We start from the raw sequence: 17,602 nt of genomic DNA, 5'->3' as shown, positions 1-17,602 counted from the left end.
ACCACCACCCTCCTTTTATATAGGGTATATAGAGTCATATGCCTGATTGGCATGTTACACTAACTTTTCACAGGTTTATTTAGAATGATCCTTTATTAGTTATTGCCTGGAAAAGAGTTTTCTGTCAAAAAATAGAACTAGTTAAAAAAAGAACTGAAATGAAACAGAGTCCAAGGTGGAGCAAATACTGACAGACGCTGTACATGTGCCTGTGCTCAGGGTTAACATCATTTACAGGTTGATACATTCACTAAAGAGAGCAAGATGCACCATGTGTGACTCTGTGGGTCCAGAAACAGTGAAACAGCAACCTGCTGAGTCCCTGTGTACCTTTTGATTCATACCAAAAGTAGAATTACATCACAAAACAACAACTCTTAACAGTAAAGTAAGTAAAGTATAAAAGGAAATGCGTCTTCAACACCATAAAAGATGATTTTAGCAGAGGCCTATTCACAGCTCGAACGGTTACACAAGAGTAAAGCACCGCTAAATGCTAAAGATAACAGGAATAGCTGGACTTCACTGATGCGTCCATAAACTCAAAATTAGGATTGCTTAAAATAGCTTGAGACAAATTTAACACTGGTGACGCAGTTGTTTTCCTAACCAAGTCATTATGAAATGCTTCAGCAGTATAACAGATACATTACAGAATATACAAGCTTCACTTTACACTTTCTCTGGCTGCTGTGTGAGTTTGGGCGGATATTCAAAAAAAAAAAAAAAAAAAGAACAAACTGTTCAGGAAAAGTGTATACCAAACAATGAAAAGTCCTTTATTGCCATCAGAACATGAGTGAGAAAACCAGAGACAAAATCTGACAGAGTGGAGTCGACTGTACAACCAGCATCCACACAGAGGCACACAAACACACGCACACACACACGCGCGCGCACACACACACGCACACACACACACACACAGCGGCCAGCAGTCTTTCAACAGGACGCGAGGGGTACAGATACATAAGGAAATACAGTACTCACACAATGAGGTATAAAGGTAAACACAAACATACCAGATAGGGCTTCGTCCTCCACTCGCACACATGCGACTGAACCAAGGTACAAATACTCAAGTGCTCGTTCATCCTTTAAAAACACAACATACAGGCGAGCAGAAATGTATAAGAGCAGCATCTGGGTCATCTCGATTCAACCACACTCCCATTCATCTGTCTCTCAAAACCTTTGGTCATGTGGACGCTTGCTTGTCATGCACAATGTTGCCCTTGTAATTTAATACTTTGTGAGACTCGGAAACTTGTGAGCGGAGGAACGGGGTCCCTTCCTGACTCGCATCCGCCGACAGACACTGGGACAGTTCTGGGCAGATGAGCCGGGGAGGGGGGGAAATGTTTTTTTTTTTTTCCTTTTTCTTTTTAAAGTCACAAATAGTTTCTCTCTCTCCTCAAGGTAGAGTTTCTACGTTAGTTGGACATTCAATGTGTACATTAGCAGCAATTCTAGTGAATGAAACAATGGCTTTGTAAGTCAGATTAATAACCCTTCCCTCATGCACAGGACAGGCACCACCTACTACTCGTTAACTAAATGCCATGCAAGTTAGAAAAATAGACTGCAAACTCACAAGACAGAGAAATCAAAGTTCGTCTCCAGAGAAGAGGTTGATTTCACTTCAATTTTTTATTTCATATTTTCTAAGATGTGGAAATAGCAACAAAAAAAACTTGAGAGCGGTAACCAAGACAACAGTCACAACATGAGCAGAGAGCCACTGAGGTTTTGAGTCCCTCTCTTACTCCATTTGCTAACCCAAACTGCCAGGTACAAGACAGACACTTGGTTTACAGTTTTCTGTTGCGGTCCTCTTACTTTGCGCCACGCGGGCGACCACGTCGACTTACACGCGCCTGGTGTGTATGCCTGTTGTGTGTGTGCGCGTGTGTGTACCTGTAAGCGTGGGCCTGTGTGTCATGTGGCTCTCATGTCATTTGAAGCTGTCCCACTCCCCCACACAGTCCGCAGTCTCCAGGCCCTCCCCCCCCCCCTCCCCTCACTGGCAGCACCTCCCCCCCCCCAGTCCCAGAAAAGGTGGTCGCCCTCGTGTGCATCCGGAGCTGCGCGCTGCAGTGGTTTATCAAGACACTAGTGTGGCTGGAAGCTAGCACCGCCGCCCCCTCCGACACAAAGAGAAAGAGGCACGGTATAGTTCTCTTATAGTCTAAATCTATAGTTCAAGTCTGGTCTCAGCCTGTCCTGTTTAGAAGGCTGCATGGGTGCCACCCTGGACCCTCCAAGGACCTAAAACAGGTGAGAGGAGGACACATCACCTGATCTCTCCCCCCCCCCCCAGGCCTGTCGATAATTATAGATGCCTCACCGTGCGACCCGCCCAGGGCTGCGTTGCATTTTGTTACCTCACCCCTCCCAGTTTAGTTTTGTGGTTGCCAAATGTCTCAACTGTGCGCACACACAAAACACACACATACGCGCGTACACGCACGCACTGACCCCGACGCTGTCCATTCTACTCGGAATGAGGACAAGCGCCTTGAATTTCGTGTTTGGCACCAGACTTTTTTTTTCTCCTCACGTTGGCCAGCCACTCCCTCCTTTTCTGTTTCACTCATTTTACTCATCACTCCCTCACAGGTCTGTTCTCTTCTTGGAACCAAAAAATAAAAGAAACCTGGAAGAACACCTCGCCATCTTTTCTTCCTCATGGGAAACAAAAACAAACTTAATGGAAAAACTCAAGTTTTTTTTTATTATTATTATTTTTTTTTTTCAAATTCAAGGCACAATGTCTATCAATATTCCAATCCGTCTGTCTGTCTGTCTCCACTCCCAGGTACAGTGTGCGAACATCGCGTCACATAAGCTATTGGACTGTCTGCTCGTACTCCACTCCCTACAGCTTACATCTCTCTTGTCTGTACTTTAACACTGTTAAGAGAAGCGTCTGTTTTGGTTGAGAGAGCGACCGCCAAGTCCAAACCAGTGATAAACAATGAACAAAATTAACATAACAAAAAAGAAAGGACACAAATAAAGACAACCGTTTCAAAAAAAAAAAAAAAAAAAAAGAAGTCTCGTCCTGTTTCTCGTATTTCAGTATTTTTAAAAATCAAGTCATATCCACCAGCTCTTTTTGGCAAGCTAGTTGTTTTTTTAAATAAGCACTAAGTACTGATAGATAGGATAGCATACACCGTTAACGTGTGTTTTTAAGTAGATGCGTTTGTCGTTTTTTTGTACTTTTTCACTCTCATAGTATGAATTCAGGTATTTTGTCAGGTACTTTTCACTCATCAGTTTAAGGTTTAAGTTAATGCAAGCAGGGACAGAGTTTGCCATGGAGTCTTGCTCTAGACTTGGGTTCGCGAGGGGCACGGCCGTCTCTTTACGAGACCCCATTGACCAAGGTCAGGGTCTCGCTGGGCGAGGTCATGCCTTTGCTGGGAGAACGCTTGGAGGGCGTTCGCTCAGGAATCTGGGCGCTGGTCCCGTTCTCCTGTGGGTACAAAAAGCAGGAAAAGGTGAGAAAGGTCCAATAAATTATCATGTCAATAAAACTAATGCAGAGGTCAATGTGTGTTGTGCCTGTACCTTGGGCTCGGGGCCAGCGTGGTTTTCCTTCTGGGGAAGGTTCTGTCTGCTCTGGGACTCAGCACGGGATATGTAGTCAGCAACAGTCACTGGAAACATTGAAATCTGTTAGCTAGAAGAATAGCTGGGGGCTACATTGTACATACAGCGTAGATACAGATTCAAAACGCCCTTTACGAAGGCTATCTGCACGCCTGTGGCAATAAAAACACAAACAATCCCCAAACACAATCATGGATAGCAGTTTAAAAGCAAATGATCAAAACTTATATTGATACAGGCTATTTGTCCAGAAGAAGAAAATGTTAACTAGTAAAACATGGTGACTCACCATTTTCACCTGGCTGTCTGTCACGGCTGGTGGAACCTCCCTCGGGGCGGTTGCCACGGTTACGACGGCGGCGACTTCGGTTGCGGCGCTGAGGTCGGGCCTCCTCATCTAACATAACAGCCAAATGAGAAAATATGGTTCAAAATAAAAATAAATGAAATTTAGTTTAGAATTTCTACTTTCACCGACAAACTTTACAGATTTACAACGTGTTGGTGGATTTCTACTTTGAGTCATGGCAGCAATTGATTTTTTACAAATGATATGCAACAGCGATGAGAATACAGCTCTGAAATTCTCACCCAGTCCGTTCTCGCTGGGGCCGGCCTGGCTGTCCGACTCTGCAGCAGCGTCCATCACACTGGGCTCCTGGTCATTGCGGCGGCGTCTGGAGCGTCTGCGGCGGTCTCCTCCCATGCCTTCGCTGATGTCTCCGTCGGCCAGCTCTCCCTCACCCTCCAGCAGGGAGTATGGGTTGCTGTCTGGGTCCCTCAGAACTGAATATTCCACAAAAAATTAGCATCTCCTCCCATTTTTCTTTATTTGCTCTAGTTTTAACAACTTCCAATACACATTCTCCAACTAATCCTTACTCTTATGAGCTCTCCTTACTTCATCATGTAGGAGGAACACACCTAAAATGCAAAAATCCACAGCACCATACTCTAGGTTCTAGTTCTTATTATTGTAAGATCACCTGAAATCTTCTTCCTCAGTGGACTACAGGTTGAAATTCAATGATCAAAATGCAAATTTCAGACACACAATTAACTTAAGCTGAATTTCTCTAACTTTCAAAATGTTGACACACACAATACAGCCAGTGATCTTAAAAGTGGGTATATGCCCATGTCTGTTGGTAACCTGAACTTGGGCTTTAACTACCTGAGCTGATGGAGTTGGAAGGCTTGGACCCTGGCCCTCCACGGCCTCGTCCTGAGTTAGAACCTCGGCCCCTGCCGCCCCGCCGGGAGCCTCTCTCATCGCTGCCTATGCCACGGGGCCGCTGGTCTCGCTCGTTTAGATCCTCCGACTCAGAAGCATTGGACAGTTCAGAGTTTGTTCCTGAGTCAAGCAATAATGAATCAAGAAATAATGTAAAAAATATGTAATAAAAACAAACATACAACTTTCTAAATGACAGAATTATCTTCTATTGTCTATATTACTCTTAAATGTGTCAAACTGAAATGATGTTTCAGCTCCTTCATTCTCACCATATCCAGAGTACTGACTGTTGGAGGCCCTGCGCCCTCTGCCGCGGCCCCCATAGGTGCGAGAAGTGTGGAGTGAGTTGTTGCTGTCATCTGTCAAGTAGCCTTTCTCCCGTTCAACACCAGGGCCCCCAGTTCGACTAGGAGGTGCGCGGTACCCAACCCCGATCTGACGGAGCTGCTCGTCAATCTGGAGACGCTCCATGCGCAGCTGCTCCACTTCCTACAGGACAGGGACAGGGGAGACAGTATGCACTTCATAACTGGTTCCTAAGCACATGATTTATTGAAATGTTTCTCTCCTGCACCTTATACTACTGTACACCTTGAAGTCCACCCATTATTAAACACAAATGGTTGGGAAATAAAAGTGCAGGTGAACAAATCCAAAAAACTCCAAGAATGCTTGGAAAAAATTAACCCTGATTTTTTTTTGCTATAACCATCTAGGGTATATTGTATCTTCCTCAACATTAAGTGAAACATAAGATCCAAGAGCCATCTAGCATGACAAGGTGACCTGGGCCACTTCCAGTTCGACAAAATAAAAACGTGCCAAGTGTTGTAAGTGCTACCATCGTATGCAAATCATCTGACCAACAGCCATTATCAGGTTTAACTACAAACAAAACACTCATGCTACTATCCAAATCAGATGATCCACATGGTAGGGACAAAAAAAAAAAAAGGATTACAATGACTTAATGCAATCATATGGGGATAACATGATTATAAGCACAGTTAAAAGATTTATTCTAATCTTCAAAAAGTCAATTGCAGTATTACAGCGCTTTCTAAACACAGCAATCACAGACTTCTCATTTGGTCCACTTTCATCCAGTGCAATTGTTTCACTACAGACACATGTTGGTTCAGCCTATAAAATACCACACTCAGACTCACGCTGCATTGTGCTGGGACCAAGCCATGGTCTTAAAACATCTGCTGTGGGTCTGGGCTGGTTTTCTGCTTGTTCTTAAGTCCATCTCTCTACCACTAAGTGGCAGTAATGCGTAAAGTTCAGTGTTCCAAGCACATAAGACCGTGGGCAAATTCAACCCCACAAGGACCCCTGAACAGAACACCATTCTGACAGAACACCCACTTCTGTTGAAACACTTACCAATTTGCCATCTGTAAGGAATTGGTAAGTTTTAAGTATTAGTTTGTAGAGATCAAGGATCATAATAATGACTAATAATGACCATAATTCTCGAGCCACGTACTAACACTTTGCTGGAGATCACCTGGACCAGCACACACCCCTGTGACAACCAATCCTCTCACTCACAGCACTCTAACAAACACAAAGTTACAACTAGGATAAAAGTTAAAAGCTATCCATTTATCATGTTTGCTGACACTTTAATGACTTAATAACATGTTTTTTAAAACTACTTCTTTCTTTTGGGAGTATCACAGTGTCTTCAGCTAAGCCACATATGCCATCTTCATAGATTTTTTTTGGGGGGGGGCCATTGCCGTCTAATGGCAGCGGTGCAATGACAGCAGTTTCTATGGTGGTTGATTTGGAAAAGGGGGTCTCACTTCACAGTGTGACAGCTGCCTCCACCAACGACAGCTGAACCTCAAGGGAGGTGTGAAGGAAGTGAGGCAGGGAGGGGGGTTCTTTATTTTTGGAAGCTTAGGGTCCAGATAGCTGGTAATCTAAACTCCAGCGTACCCTTCACCCCATCCCAGAGAGAGGAGCTATTTATAAAAGCACATGAGGTAAGGGCAAAATGAGGTGCTCTCAGCAGCTTTCCTCATGTGGTTCTGGGCAGGAGGGAGACAGGTGACCAATATGAAATGACCCTGCATATACGCCCACCCTTCCAAACAGTCCCCTGTGCCCTACCCAACATGTCACATAAAGGACCTGTACTTCTAAGAAACATATTTCCTCTAAGGGTCCGGATATTCTGAGCGCATTTATAGATTCTTATTTAAAGTAAAAACAGAAATGCTGAACACAGGTCTAATTTATCTGAAGTTTTTTGAGTGACAGGAACAGATAAAAAGGCCAACGGTGAATATATTAGAGGACCAACTAACCTGGAGATAGGACACATGGTACTCCAACAGAGCCTGAGCATTGCTGATGTTCTCTTTAGTTCCCACAAACACGAAGGGAACCATGCCCTGATAAAACACAGAGAGGGGGAAATAAAGAGATGAGTGCACTTTTTAAGGAAAGAGATAATCATGACTTAAGTACTGAGCCCCGTTGTTGGGGACATATCACTGACTGGGAACAGCTCAGACCTTACACACAAAAACAACATTTTGAGTGATGAATTACAGATTATTTCTGGAAAGATTGGTATGCTTAAAGAAAAAAGAAAAAAGAAAAAAAGAAAATCACATAAAGCACAATCAACAGAAACATATCAACCCATCAGAGACAACGGACAGATAAGTGCCCACACATGCCCAAGATAACTGACATATGCTGTGCGGTGGGCTGTGTGTATTGAAAGCGATGAAAACATAAGTGCTAGTGACAAAACAAGAGAGACAAAGCAGCCGAACGGAACAGTGTCAGAGCAGACAGCACACGCTATGTCTACGCTCTGCTGCAATTAAGCAGCTTTGCTTTTTGGAGAGCAGAGGGGTGGGGGGAGAAAGGGGGGACTGAGTTTATAGGGGACTGGGAGACCAGCCGAACGGTCCATTCACCTCTTTGCCGCTGGCAGTGTCGTCCCTGCCTGCCCCCTGCCTGCCTACCTCCTCTCGGGGAAGTTTTTTGTCGTTGTCTCCCTCAATCCTGACGCGGACCACGCCCGACTTGTCCACAATCTCCTGGATGACTTTGCCGCTCTTGCCGATGACTTTGCCTGCACATGGGAGAAAGAAGAAATAAAGAAAGTTAAAAGAATGTAATGAAAATAAGAGAGTACATATGTGTAGTGATAAGGAATATGCTATGGTGATAAAGTGGGATGTTGTCGCCAACAAAATTAGCTCCTTCAGGGATGTTCTGTAGCTCACTCACCTACAAGGTTCCTGGGTACCTGAAAGTAGTCTTCTTTGAACTCAAGATACTCTCTAGCCTGCTTTACTGCTTCTGGGGTCTGTAACACAACACAAACATTGCACCACATTACAGTACAGTACATCTATCCATACATTGGGACAGGCATACAATGGCACACAAGCTCTTTAGGCAGTGTACCTCTCCGTAGATCCTGAATGTGCAGCTTTCCTCTTCCAGTTCGATAGCTGTGACCCCAGGCACCTTCCTTGCCTGTTGGATGTTGGCACCGTGGGAGCCGATGGCGAGGCCCATCAGGTCCTCCCTGACCTTCACTTCTTCTTGGTATGCTGATGCTAACTGCTTACTTGTCTGGGAGGGGAAACACATAGGCGGTTTTGGTGTGCAAATGTGTAAACCAAACCAAAATGCTTAGCTAGGGCTTCTAATTTCTCTTATGTATTTGACAGGGTGTGTGCATGTGTGATGTCAGAAGAGCTTACCTCCAAATGTTTGGTGGCTTCTTCGTTGCGGGACATTAGCATAAGCTTGGTACGGATGCTGCGGAAATGCATGTCGCTCAGGAGAGTGGCACGCTTTACTGTGGTTTCATTTGTAGACTGTGAAGATGACAAAGAAAGGCATAAAGTTGCAATTTATCAACAGTTGTTTAGTCAGTGTTTGTCAATTAATTAGGAGAGATGGGAGGAGGAAGCAAGATATGTGGCATGAACTGGATTTAAAGCTTCACCTATCGTTAACCTAGGAACGCCAATTAAATCTCCAACATGCAGTTCATTTGACAGTCATCAGGCACATATTTTATACAATGTGCTCTTAGGATCCTGATCTGAGTTATTCCATAACTGTCTATACTGTAGATTGGCAGATTAACAGTGGAGAGTGTGAAACCTATGAATAGAATAGTCATTCTCATACATTCTCTCACTCTAACTCCGAGTGAATCAAATAATAGTGAAATTAAAACATTTCCCATATTTCTAGGGACCCCTTATAGAGAACCACTGGTTTTAAACCTTTCAGATTTTTATGTGAGAGTTATGACAGCTCATTTGTATCATTTCCCCATATGTGGATATGTAACGAGGCCATTTGCACGTTCATGAGGTGACACCAAGTGTGTATTCCGAGTACTAACCAGCACAATGAGTTCGTGTGTTTGGGCACTGTAGAAGATGCAGTTGGCTCCGATAGCTTTCCTGAAGTCTTTGTGAATGTTGTCATTTGCACAGCTGTCGATAAGAAAACAATCCACAGGAGAGTCAGCCTCGTTATTCATTTGGCAGCAGTGGGCCACAAACAACATCACTGCTCAATGAGACAACTTAACATTCAAAGAAAGGTGTTTAGACATATAAAAGCATCCATTCATATACCCGAGGCAATCTCAATTCAACATTTAGTGCAAATTCTCTGGCACTGCCCAATGCCCAGGTCCCAAGCTTGGTGCAATGCTGCCGCTAATTCAAATATATCTACCTACAGGGTGTAAAATTGACAACATAAAGACACTCACATGTCTCTCAGGTCTTCTGGGACAGGGATGGGGACCTTGTGGAAAGAGTTTCGAGAAGAAGGGCTGTTGGGGTTGAGGGGCCTGATGCGCTCTGATGTGACAATCTCGTTGTATGTGGCGTCGCATGCAGCGTATTCAATCACATAGAACTGAAAACAGCACAGAGATAAAGATTTTTAATAATTGGCATTAATATCAGACACAAAAGCCTGACAGCTCAGATAACCAATGTGAATTGAAAAACAAACAAATCATGCCAGGATATACACAGAGCAGAACTGCTATATTCCATCCATATAAAAAAAAAGTCTGAGTCAGCTGTCAAATTAAAAATTCATTGATGTCCACTCTCAAATTAAGAAATTATACTTCACATGTTTTTATTCATGAAGCTATACTACAAGCATTTCCCAGTTTCTGAAACAAAGAAGGTGTGCCAGAGTGAAATGCAGAGACAGATGAACAGATGTAGAGAAAGAAAAAGAGGAACCATGGGAGAGTGAGGCAGTGAGATGAACACTGCACACTCCATGCTCTAAGGACAGAATTAAAGCCATCAGTCAATGCTAGACATTCCTGCAGGCTCTTATCAGACTGCTCCAAATAACAGCACTACACCAGCAGCAACTCCCCCCGGCACAGTAGCACTACAAAGCTGTCCTTTCCATATCCCACTGACCCACTATTCAACCTGCAGCTTGTACTGGTGACTAAGAGCCAGTCCTGGCTGAAATCATCAGAAAATAAAAATATAAAATACGTAAAATAACTGAGCCTGTTAGACTGAGCTTGGTGCAAATGAATTATGACACAAGTCAGTGTTAAGAAGAAGCACAGAGTGTATGAGCTATATAATTTGAAGATACAGTGTCAGACCGCATCAGGACATACTGACTGTTTGAGCTCACTACCCAGCAATAGTCATCTTACTACAGGCCTGTATTCACTCCACATACAGCAGCACCCAGAGCTCAATAAACAGTTGCTGGCAATACAACACCAAGGCAAAGTGAAGGATAATTGCTTTGCCTCTATTACTGATTATTAAATACTGAGTTACAGAGGAAGTTAGCATAGCTGGATCTTATCACTAACACAAGGTATCATCTTCTTTATAATATTAGTCCTTTTTAACTAAATAGCTCCAGGAAATTTAAGCTCCAGGAAGTAAAACTCAGGAAATAACAATTCCTTCAGCGCACTGTGAAGATTAGGCAAATCAGACCGGATTAAAATACAAACAACTTGCATGGTCTAATGTGTATTTTACACATGACAGGACTACAAAACAGCATCATGTTGTTCTTTGTAATTTCCTGCGACTATGATGTTTGAATCAATGGAGACATGCAGAGGTGGAAAGGGGATCTGAAAACACCATTAAGGCAAAACAAAGCAGAGAGGATATGCTCAGTGGGGGGGGGTTTCTGGTTACTCTTCTGCAATGAAACAAACTCTAAAGAAAGTTTCAGCTATTTTTCTATCTCTTACCAGTTTTTTCAATCTCATTTTTCTTATAGATAATATTCCTTGGTTCCCAGCAAACACTTACCTCTCCCTTCATCATTCTGACCCGGGCCAGCCACCAGCCACATGGCTCCTGTTCGTTGGCCCTGGAGTAAACCTGTAAGGCGACACACAGTGAATGACAGCTGAGTCACGGAGAAAACTACATCTATTACACACATAAACTGTGCTTTGAAATGCTTGTAGTGGAAAGCAAGATGCAACGGCCTTGGCTGCATGTTCAACAAGCAAACAGCAGACCTATGCTGTGTCATAAATAGAATCCTACCAATCCACTGTCTAGCTTTCAGGAGAGCAGACAGGATGCATACTGTACAACTAACTAGTGTTGTGTGATATGGGAAAAGATGCTAAATATGTGAGGTAAAAGCTGTTTTTGCTGTTTTACAGTAATTTAAATATTTTAAATGTAGATAGTTTAATTTTTTTCATAATTTAGAGGCTATGTGGATGGCCTGGAAATGTCACTCAATACTAGCCAGTAATAATCCATCTGATGAAGTTCAAAGACACCTTGAGACATGAGGTTAGTGAAAATGTGGAGTCAGAGCAACGCAAAGTGGCAGGCCTTACCTCCACCTCCTCTCCTTCACCAATTTCCTTGTGGTACTCGGCTGGAGGAGGCAACCGCACGTCGCTGAAGGGCAACTGTCTTTCTGGCTGCCAGCTATGGCGAGACGACACAGAGACACAAAACAAACATCAACAATCACAGGTAACACAATTCAATACGGCTACATAGTTCAAGCAGCCTAGCTCAAGCTCTTTTCCATTCATGTCATATAGGGATTGCGAATGACACTGGTGTATTACCCACTTACTGCTGTGCAGTACACTAACAGACATAATGAAAATTAAAATTAAAATGGCTCATTAACTTTAATGAGGAAGTTCAAGGAACTGTGTCTGGATAATGAGTGACTATGTTCACTGTATGATGTCCTTTTACATTAAATAAGAACTTGAAAAAAGCCCAACAGAGTGCTATAAAGTTCAATAAATGAGTTTCAAAGGTGAAACTGCGAGATTATTACACCGGACACATAAAATGAAAACTGGCTCATTTCTAAGTTCATTCAGTATTGATATCTTTTTTTTAAAACTCTGAAGCTCATTTTGAATGTTAGATTTAAAAGGAATTTTCATCTAAGAGCCAAAAGGTGTTTTATTCATTCACTATCTTATACAACCAGCTTCTCCAAAACCTCCATGTGCTCAGAGAAAGTAAAAGAAGAAGAGGAGGGGGGGGCATCCCGAAAAACGACGCAGGGCACCATACTGTCACCCCTCCCAATCGGCATACCTTGGGTCACTATTTTTAGGGCCACCCGGCTCTGCACTCTGAGCCAAGTAGATAAAGAGGGACCAGAGGGATGGGTGGGTGGGGGACGTGGAAAGGGACAGTAGGTGGGGCTAGGAGTATAGGAAAGCATGCTATCGGGATAGCAAGGGCAGGAGGGGTCAGAGCAGGAGGTAAAAAACTGTTAGAGACATGTATGGACAGCTGCATGCCAAGCACAGGTGCTGAAGAGGACAATTTTGAATGTCTGGGTAAAGCACCAGGCTGGAACAGTTGTTACTCTCAACTACTACCCAAGCTTCATTTGCAAACTTACTTGTTTTCAAAAACAATTGTGAGCGAGTCATCGTGGACATCTTTGATGTAACCCTAAAAGAAAAGCAGAGAGAAAGAATTTTATTCCTAATGAATGCACAAGACAGAGACAGAGACAAGGGGTGGGGCTGTGACTGTTTGATTTCACATGTAAACAACGCAGGCAGCTGGCTTGTAAGCCGTGCTAGACCAATACTGTGACTGTTGCTGAGAAAGAGCATCTAGGGCTTTTTGGAAGCCAAGACATCACATCGCTGACACAATTCTCTGGCTGTGAATTCTGTGCTGGATAAAGTGACGAGGAACACTGACTCCTCCTGACAGCACAGACAGCCTGGAAATCTTTCTCTCACTCACACTCACACACACACACACACACACACACACACACACACACACACACACACACACACACACACACACACACACTCTTTGCGAGTGAGTTGGAAATAGTAATAATAGTATAGTTGTACAAGAGGCATGTTCATCAGGGCACATGTATGGGGGGGAAGGCAGGCGCTCACTCGGGCCTAGCCCATATGGACAGATTATAGCCCAGAGACAACTATTACGAGAGACACTTCAATGTGTTACTTGTCCATCATGACAGCCCACAAATCTGTCACAGCAGCCCTAAACTTTGACCAACACCCCCCACCCCCGACGCTGAGCAATGACGAGACGGAGGGAGAAAGTCGTGGGTGGGGCGTGTCTCTCAGTGTGACACTACCGTATATGGGACAGAGAAGTCAGGCAGTATCTTCACTTGCAAGTATGCGTGGGGGGGTCGGGAATCGGGGAGTGGATTCACCTGCTGGGAAGGTGCTGCCTTTGCACTGCAAGAGCTGGCTAGGGTTTCAGCCTGGATCGGGAGCAAAATTGGTATTTGGTATTTTGGTATAGCAGTCCACTCTTGACTACAACACTGATTCTAAATCTGCACCTACTGCTGTTCTGAAATGGTCCCGGTCGCCCAAACATTCCTCTGTATCGACATGAACAGTCAGCGTCTGCCTCTCACACTGCAGGGTCCCAGTGGTGCTAGAGCTGGCTAGCTTCTGGAGAAGAAGCTAGCAATGACAACAGGTCTGAGTGAAAAGGTGCTCTGCTCACCCTTCAATTTCTAAAGGTCATGTCAGGAAACAGCTGCATGTTGTGTCAGATTGAGCACTGCTTCCACTTAGGACTACCAGGGCAAGCCCTCTTTCTAGCATGACTGGTGTAAAGTTGGGGGCAGAGAGGGGTCACGGGCATCTCCGTAATGCATGGTTTCACCCTCAGGCCAGCAGCCAAATGCAGGTCCATGTAGTGACCAAGACCTTTTGGACCAGTGGAGCTAGTTTCCTCTCTCACGAAAATGAGTTTTCCCACACAAGTAGCCATTGCGTTGAGATATATTTATTGACTGTTTATGCTCAAATAATCAAATGAGCAAAACTAAGATATCTAGCCAACAAATAAAGAATCTAACGTGGAACATTACTCACAATTAAGAGAATACAAAAACTGTTTCAATCTTCCATTGGGTTTTTAAATCAGCTTTCCTGGTATGTGCTTGCTGCTGCAAAAGACTCAGATTTAACAGGATAAAGCTCAGTTTTCCTGACAGGTGCAGTATCGCCCTGACAGGTTCATAAAAATGATCCTGATTCATAGTTAAAAAGAAAAAAATAAATAAACTGACTCACACTGACACCAAGGTGAATGAGGTGAATTCAAAAAGCTAACTACTTTTTTCCACTGTGTCAATCACAACAGGAAAAAAAAACAATAACGTATTTTGTCCCATTTTCTCCCATCAAGGACAACAAATCTACAGGAATACGACATTTAGAATGTCACTACCACAATCAAGTGTCCATCTCGTCCACAAAATGAGAGCTGTGAGATAATGGACGTAACAGAGATGAGTGGAAAGCGTTCATTCATGCCAGAGCCAAACTGTCACCCTGTAAAACAGAACGACAGGTGAAGCAGCATGAGGAGAGTAAATATAGGCTCCTCACTAAACCACCATGTGGTTGGTTGACCACATGCTGAACACCCGAAGACAGAAAAGAGAGGAAGAGCACATTGGGGGAAAAATGTGTTTAAACTGAGAGCAATAAAAATAAGAGATGGATGAGGTGAGGGTGAGGAGGAAGATTTTGAGTGGAGTTATTTTCCAATCTCCAACCATCATGGTGTCTCCTCAGGATTAACTGCTTCAGGTTTTTTTTATAGCTAGAATTCTTTCAAATCCCAAATTACGTCAGAACCTCCAATGTTTACCAAGGACTAAATCTAGATGCCTAATAAAAACATTGATATTTAAGCGGCATTTGAATAAAATGAATGTGTAAAATTCAATTTTAAGTCGCAGAGATGTTAAAAACAAGCTGTGACACAGCAGCAGGACAGACTTTAAGTCGTGTGTCTGGATATGAAAGTTATCTTTCTTTTGAAAAGGAGACAGAATTGAAACAGAAACCGACACTCTACCTCTTCCTTGTCAGAATCATAAACACAAGATTCAATGCTCAGTAGTGCAGCTAGAACGTGGGTTGGGCAGAAAAACAAATATGAAGTATGTGAGCTTTGATGTAGCATCTCATCATACTGCAAAACAGCTGCCTGATTAGCAGCAAGCTTCACTTTAAACTGCTTGCATCCCACATTTAGACACAAAGCAATGTGTTATTAGAAACACTGTATGTCTGTCAAAACTACAGGAATCTTTCCCCCATGGTTTGGCATGTATTCATATTGACATTTGCTAAAACGAACAAATATAGGCCAGACATGGTGATGACAAGTGTACCTAGCTTAACAGCTAACAGGAGCTAGCTACCCACCCCACAATGGCCAGCCCTAAACCATCCCCGTTTGTCTGCACTGGTCCTATGCTAACATTAGTCAACTAACGGCTAGCAAGGGCCGAGCTCAGAGGAACAAAACCGAACAGTTTTCCTGAAACAAAACTTTTGACTGGGACAGCTAGAAACTACGACTGTAACCAGGTTACCTTGTAGAAGGCCCCATTCGAGCCGCGAACTTCCACGGCCAGCCCGTCCATAATTGTCGGTAGATCCCCACGGCTGAGCTTGTCTGAAGCCGTTACGACTCCCGGCGAGTCCGGTAACGTTACCACCCCCAGCTTCGCCGGCCCTTCGCCGCTCTCCGGCCGCTTGTGGATTTCCAGTGTTTCGGGTGGAGGGAGAGGGGCAGAGGAAAAGGGGTTGGGGAGATGGGTGTGATGGTGTCAACTAACTAATGCAACGCAGACGCCGTCTCCAGCAGCAGCGAGTTAGGAAGCCCCGTTGTCTGTTTTTGCCTGAATCTGGGATTTGGTGCTCGCGAGCTGAAAGGCACCGCCACGAGCAATGGCTGAAAGTCTCGACGTGCGCGAGGGGGGAAAAGCAAGCTAATGATGCTACGGCTGGAGGATGCTAGCTGATGGATAATTAGCTGGGAGGCTAGCTATCAACACCTTGATCCCGTCAGTTTTCAGGGATGCTAGCTGGCTAGCATTTGATAGCCTGGTTGCGTTTGTTGGTTGTGCGTGTGGCGCAGTCGTTGCGTTGAGTAATTTCCCAGAAGTCGTCACCGGGGGCCGTTTCTTCAGTCTGCGGTGCAATTTTCAGCGGCGTTTCTTTCCCTAAAAGCGTTTGAGATGCACTACCGCCCGGCGACTCCTTACTCCAACTACCCGTCCCCACAAACACACGCCGATAGAGTGAATCAGAGAGGGACTGAATGACCTCGAACACCCCACCCCTCCGTGACAAAGACCCACCTATTAGGGAACCCGGGCCTATGATTGGTCAAAGACATCAGCAATCAACTATAGCTTTTATTAATTGGTTTAGCAAATAAGGGTTGGTCCTTACGCGTGACCAATCAAATCCAGAGAGTCGCATCCTAACACAATCCATTGGTTTTATTCCGTGTCAATTATAATTTCACTCGAATTGACTGGCTCCCATATCTAATTTTGCCCACTCATTGATGAGTGAGGACCACCAGCCATTGTGTAAACAGCACTATAGTGGAGTTACTATACTTATGTGCAACGCAAAAGTTATATCACATGCTAGAAACCCCCTTATTTATTTATTCCGGATTTTTCAGGGATTTATTAAATGCTTTTTGGCACATCTTGGATCATTTTGTCTAGAGCCACTAAACTGTGGCTGGCAGCACGTGAATGTGGTAGAATTGTGAGTAAAGTATAAAACAGTGTGGGCAAAGTTAGGTAAGGGTATAGTTACAAAGCACCAGGAATGCTGCACCAACAAGACCAGATATGGGCAAGGGCTGTTGCGACAAAACAGCTGTGAGAACCACACACCAGAGGCTAGAGGTCATGGGGGAAAGCCACACAGCACAGGAAAACTCACAATTGTGGAACCCCAGATTCAATATGGATAGGAGATAATGTGACAGATACAAGGCCTGCTCAATTAATTGTTTTATATCTAATCCAATCTTGTAGAAAGTCTTGACACAGTGGTTGATATTATGCATAACAGAGAGTTTAGGATAAAAATTAATTTGGACACAGCAGCCTGAGAGCTCAGCAAATGACAAGTTATCATGTAATGTCATCTAATCAACTCCCAAGTACTGATAATAAGAAGTAATTATGATACTTAATTTAATTAGGAGCCCTAGTCACCCCACTATCTCACTAACCCCCTGCTAGTCAAAGTCTAGACTTGAAGAAGGATGTTGCCCCTGCACTGCAGCAAAAGTTAAACAAATCTGGCACAGCAAAAACGAAAAGGTTTTATTGACCTTTATCAAAGCAAAATATTCTTCTTCTTCCTGGAAGTTTAACAAGCTCTAG

The 17,602-nt window shown here is 43.8% G+C and overlaps 1 protein-coding gene across 2 annotated transcripts; it reads right to left on the bottom strand.

The window, feature by feature from the left end:
- Positions 1-758: 758 nt before the first annotated feature.
- fxr2 (FMR1 autosomal homolog 2) lies at positions 759-16,496 on the bottom strand. 2 transcript variants are annotated; one of them, XM_051375336.1, is made up of 17 exons: positions 15,779-16,496; positions 12,776-12,828; positions 11,733-11,826; positions 11,185-11,256; positions 9,633-9,781; positions 9,255-9,348; positions 8,599-8,715; positions 8,297-8,467; positions 8,117-8,195; positions 7,801-7,958; positions 7,177-7,263; positions 5,125-5,344; positions 4,793-4,972; positions 4,210-4,404; positions 3,908-4,015; positions 3,577-3,665; positions 759-3,481 (listed from the first exon to the last, which is right to left on the bottom strand). In XM_051375336.1, exons 1-17 carry the CDS (start codon positions 15,827-15,829, stop codon positions 3,371-3,373), a joined length of 2,028 nt encoding a protein of 675 aa, XP_051231296.1. In that variant the 5' UTR covers positions 15,830-16,496; the 3' UTR covers positions 759-3,370. The 2 variants fall into 2 exon arrangements, with proteins under 2 accessions (XP_051231296.1, XP_051231297.1); XM_051375337.1 differs by having other exon boundaries at positions 7,849-7,958.
- Between the last annotated feature and the right edge of the window lie 1,106 nt (positions 16,497-17,602).

Source organism: Dicentrarchus labrax, unplaced genomic scaffold, assembly GCF_905237075.1.
Source record: "Dicentrarchus labrax unplaced genomic scaffold, dlabrax2021, whole genome shotgun sequence".
In the NCBI taxonomy this organism is placed as follows: domain Eukaryota; kingdom Metazoa; phylum Chordata; class Actinopteri; family Moronidae; genus Dicentrarchus; species Dicentrarchus labrax.
The sequence above is the reverse complement of the archived record's forward strand: the minus strand, read 5'-3'. Positions and strand labels throughout refer to the sequence as shown.

Bases quoted from the DNA above. Each gene is read 5' to 3' on its own strand.
- fxr2 (XM_051375336.1), bottom strand. From the start codon at position 15,829: ATGGACGGGCTGGCCGTGGAAGTTCGCGGCTCGAATGGGGCCTTCTAC. The intron at 11,827-12,775 runs GTAAGTTTGCAA...GTCTCGCCATAG, and splicing joins ACAATTGTTTTTGAAAACAA to CTGGCAGCCAGAAAGACAGT. The intron at 8,716-9,254 runs GTTAGTACTCGG...TCATCTTCACAG, and splicing joins CACACGAACTCATTGTGCTG to TCTACAAATGAAACCACAGT.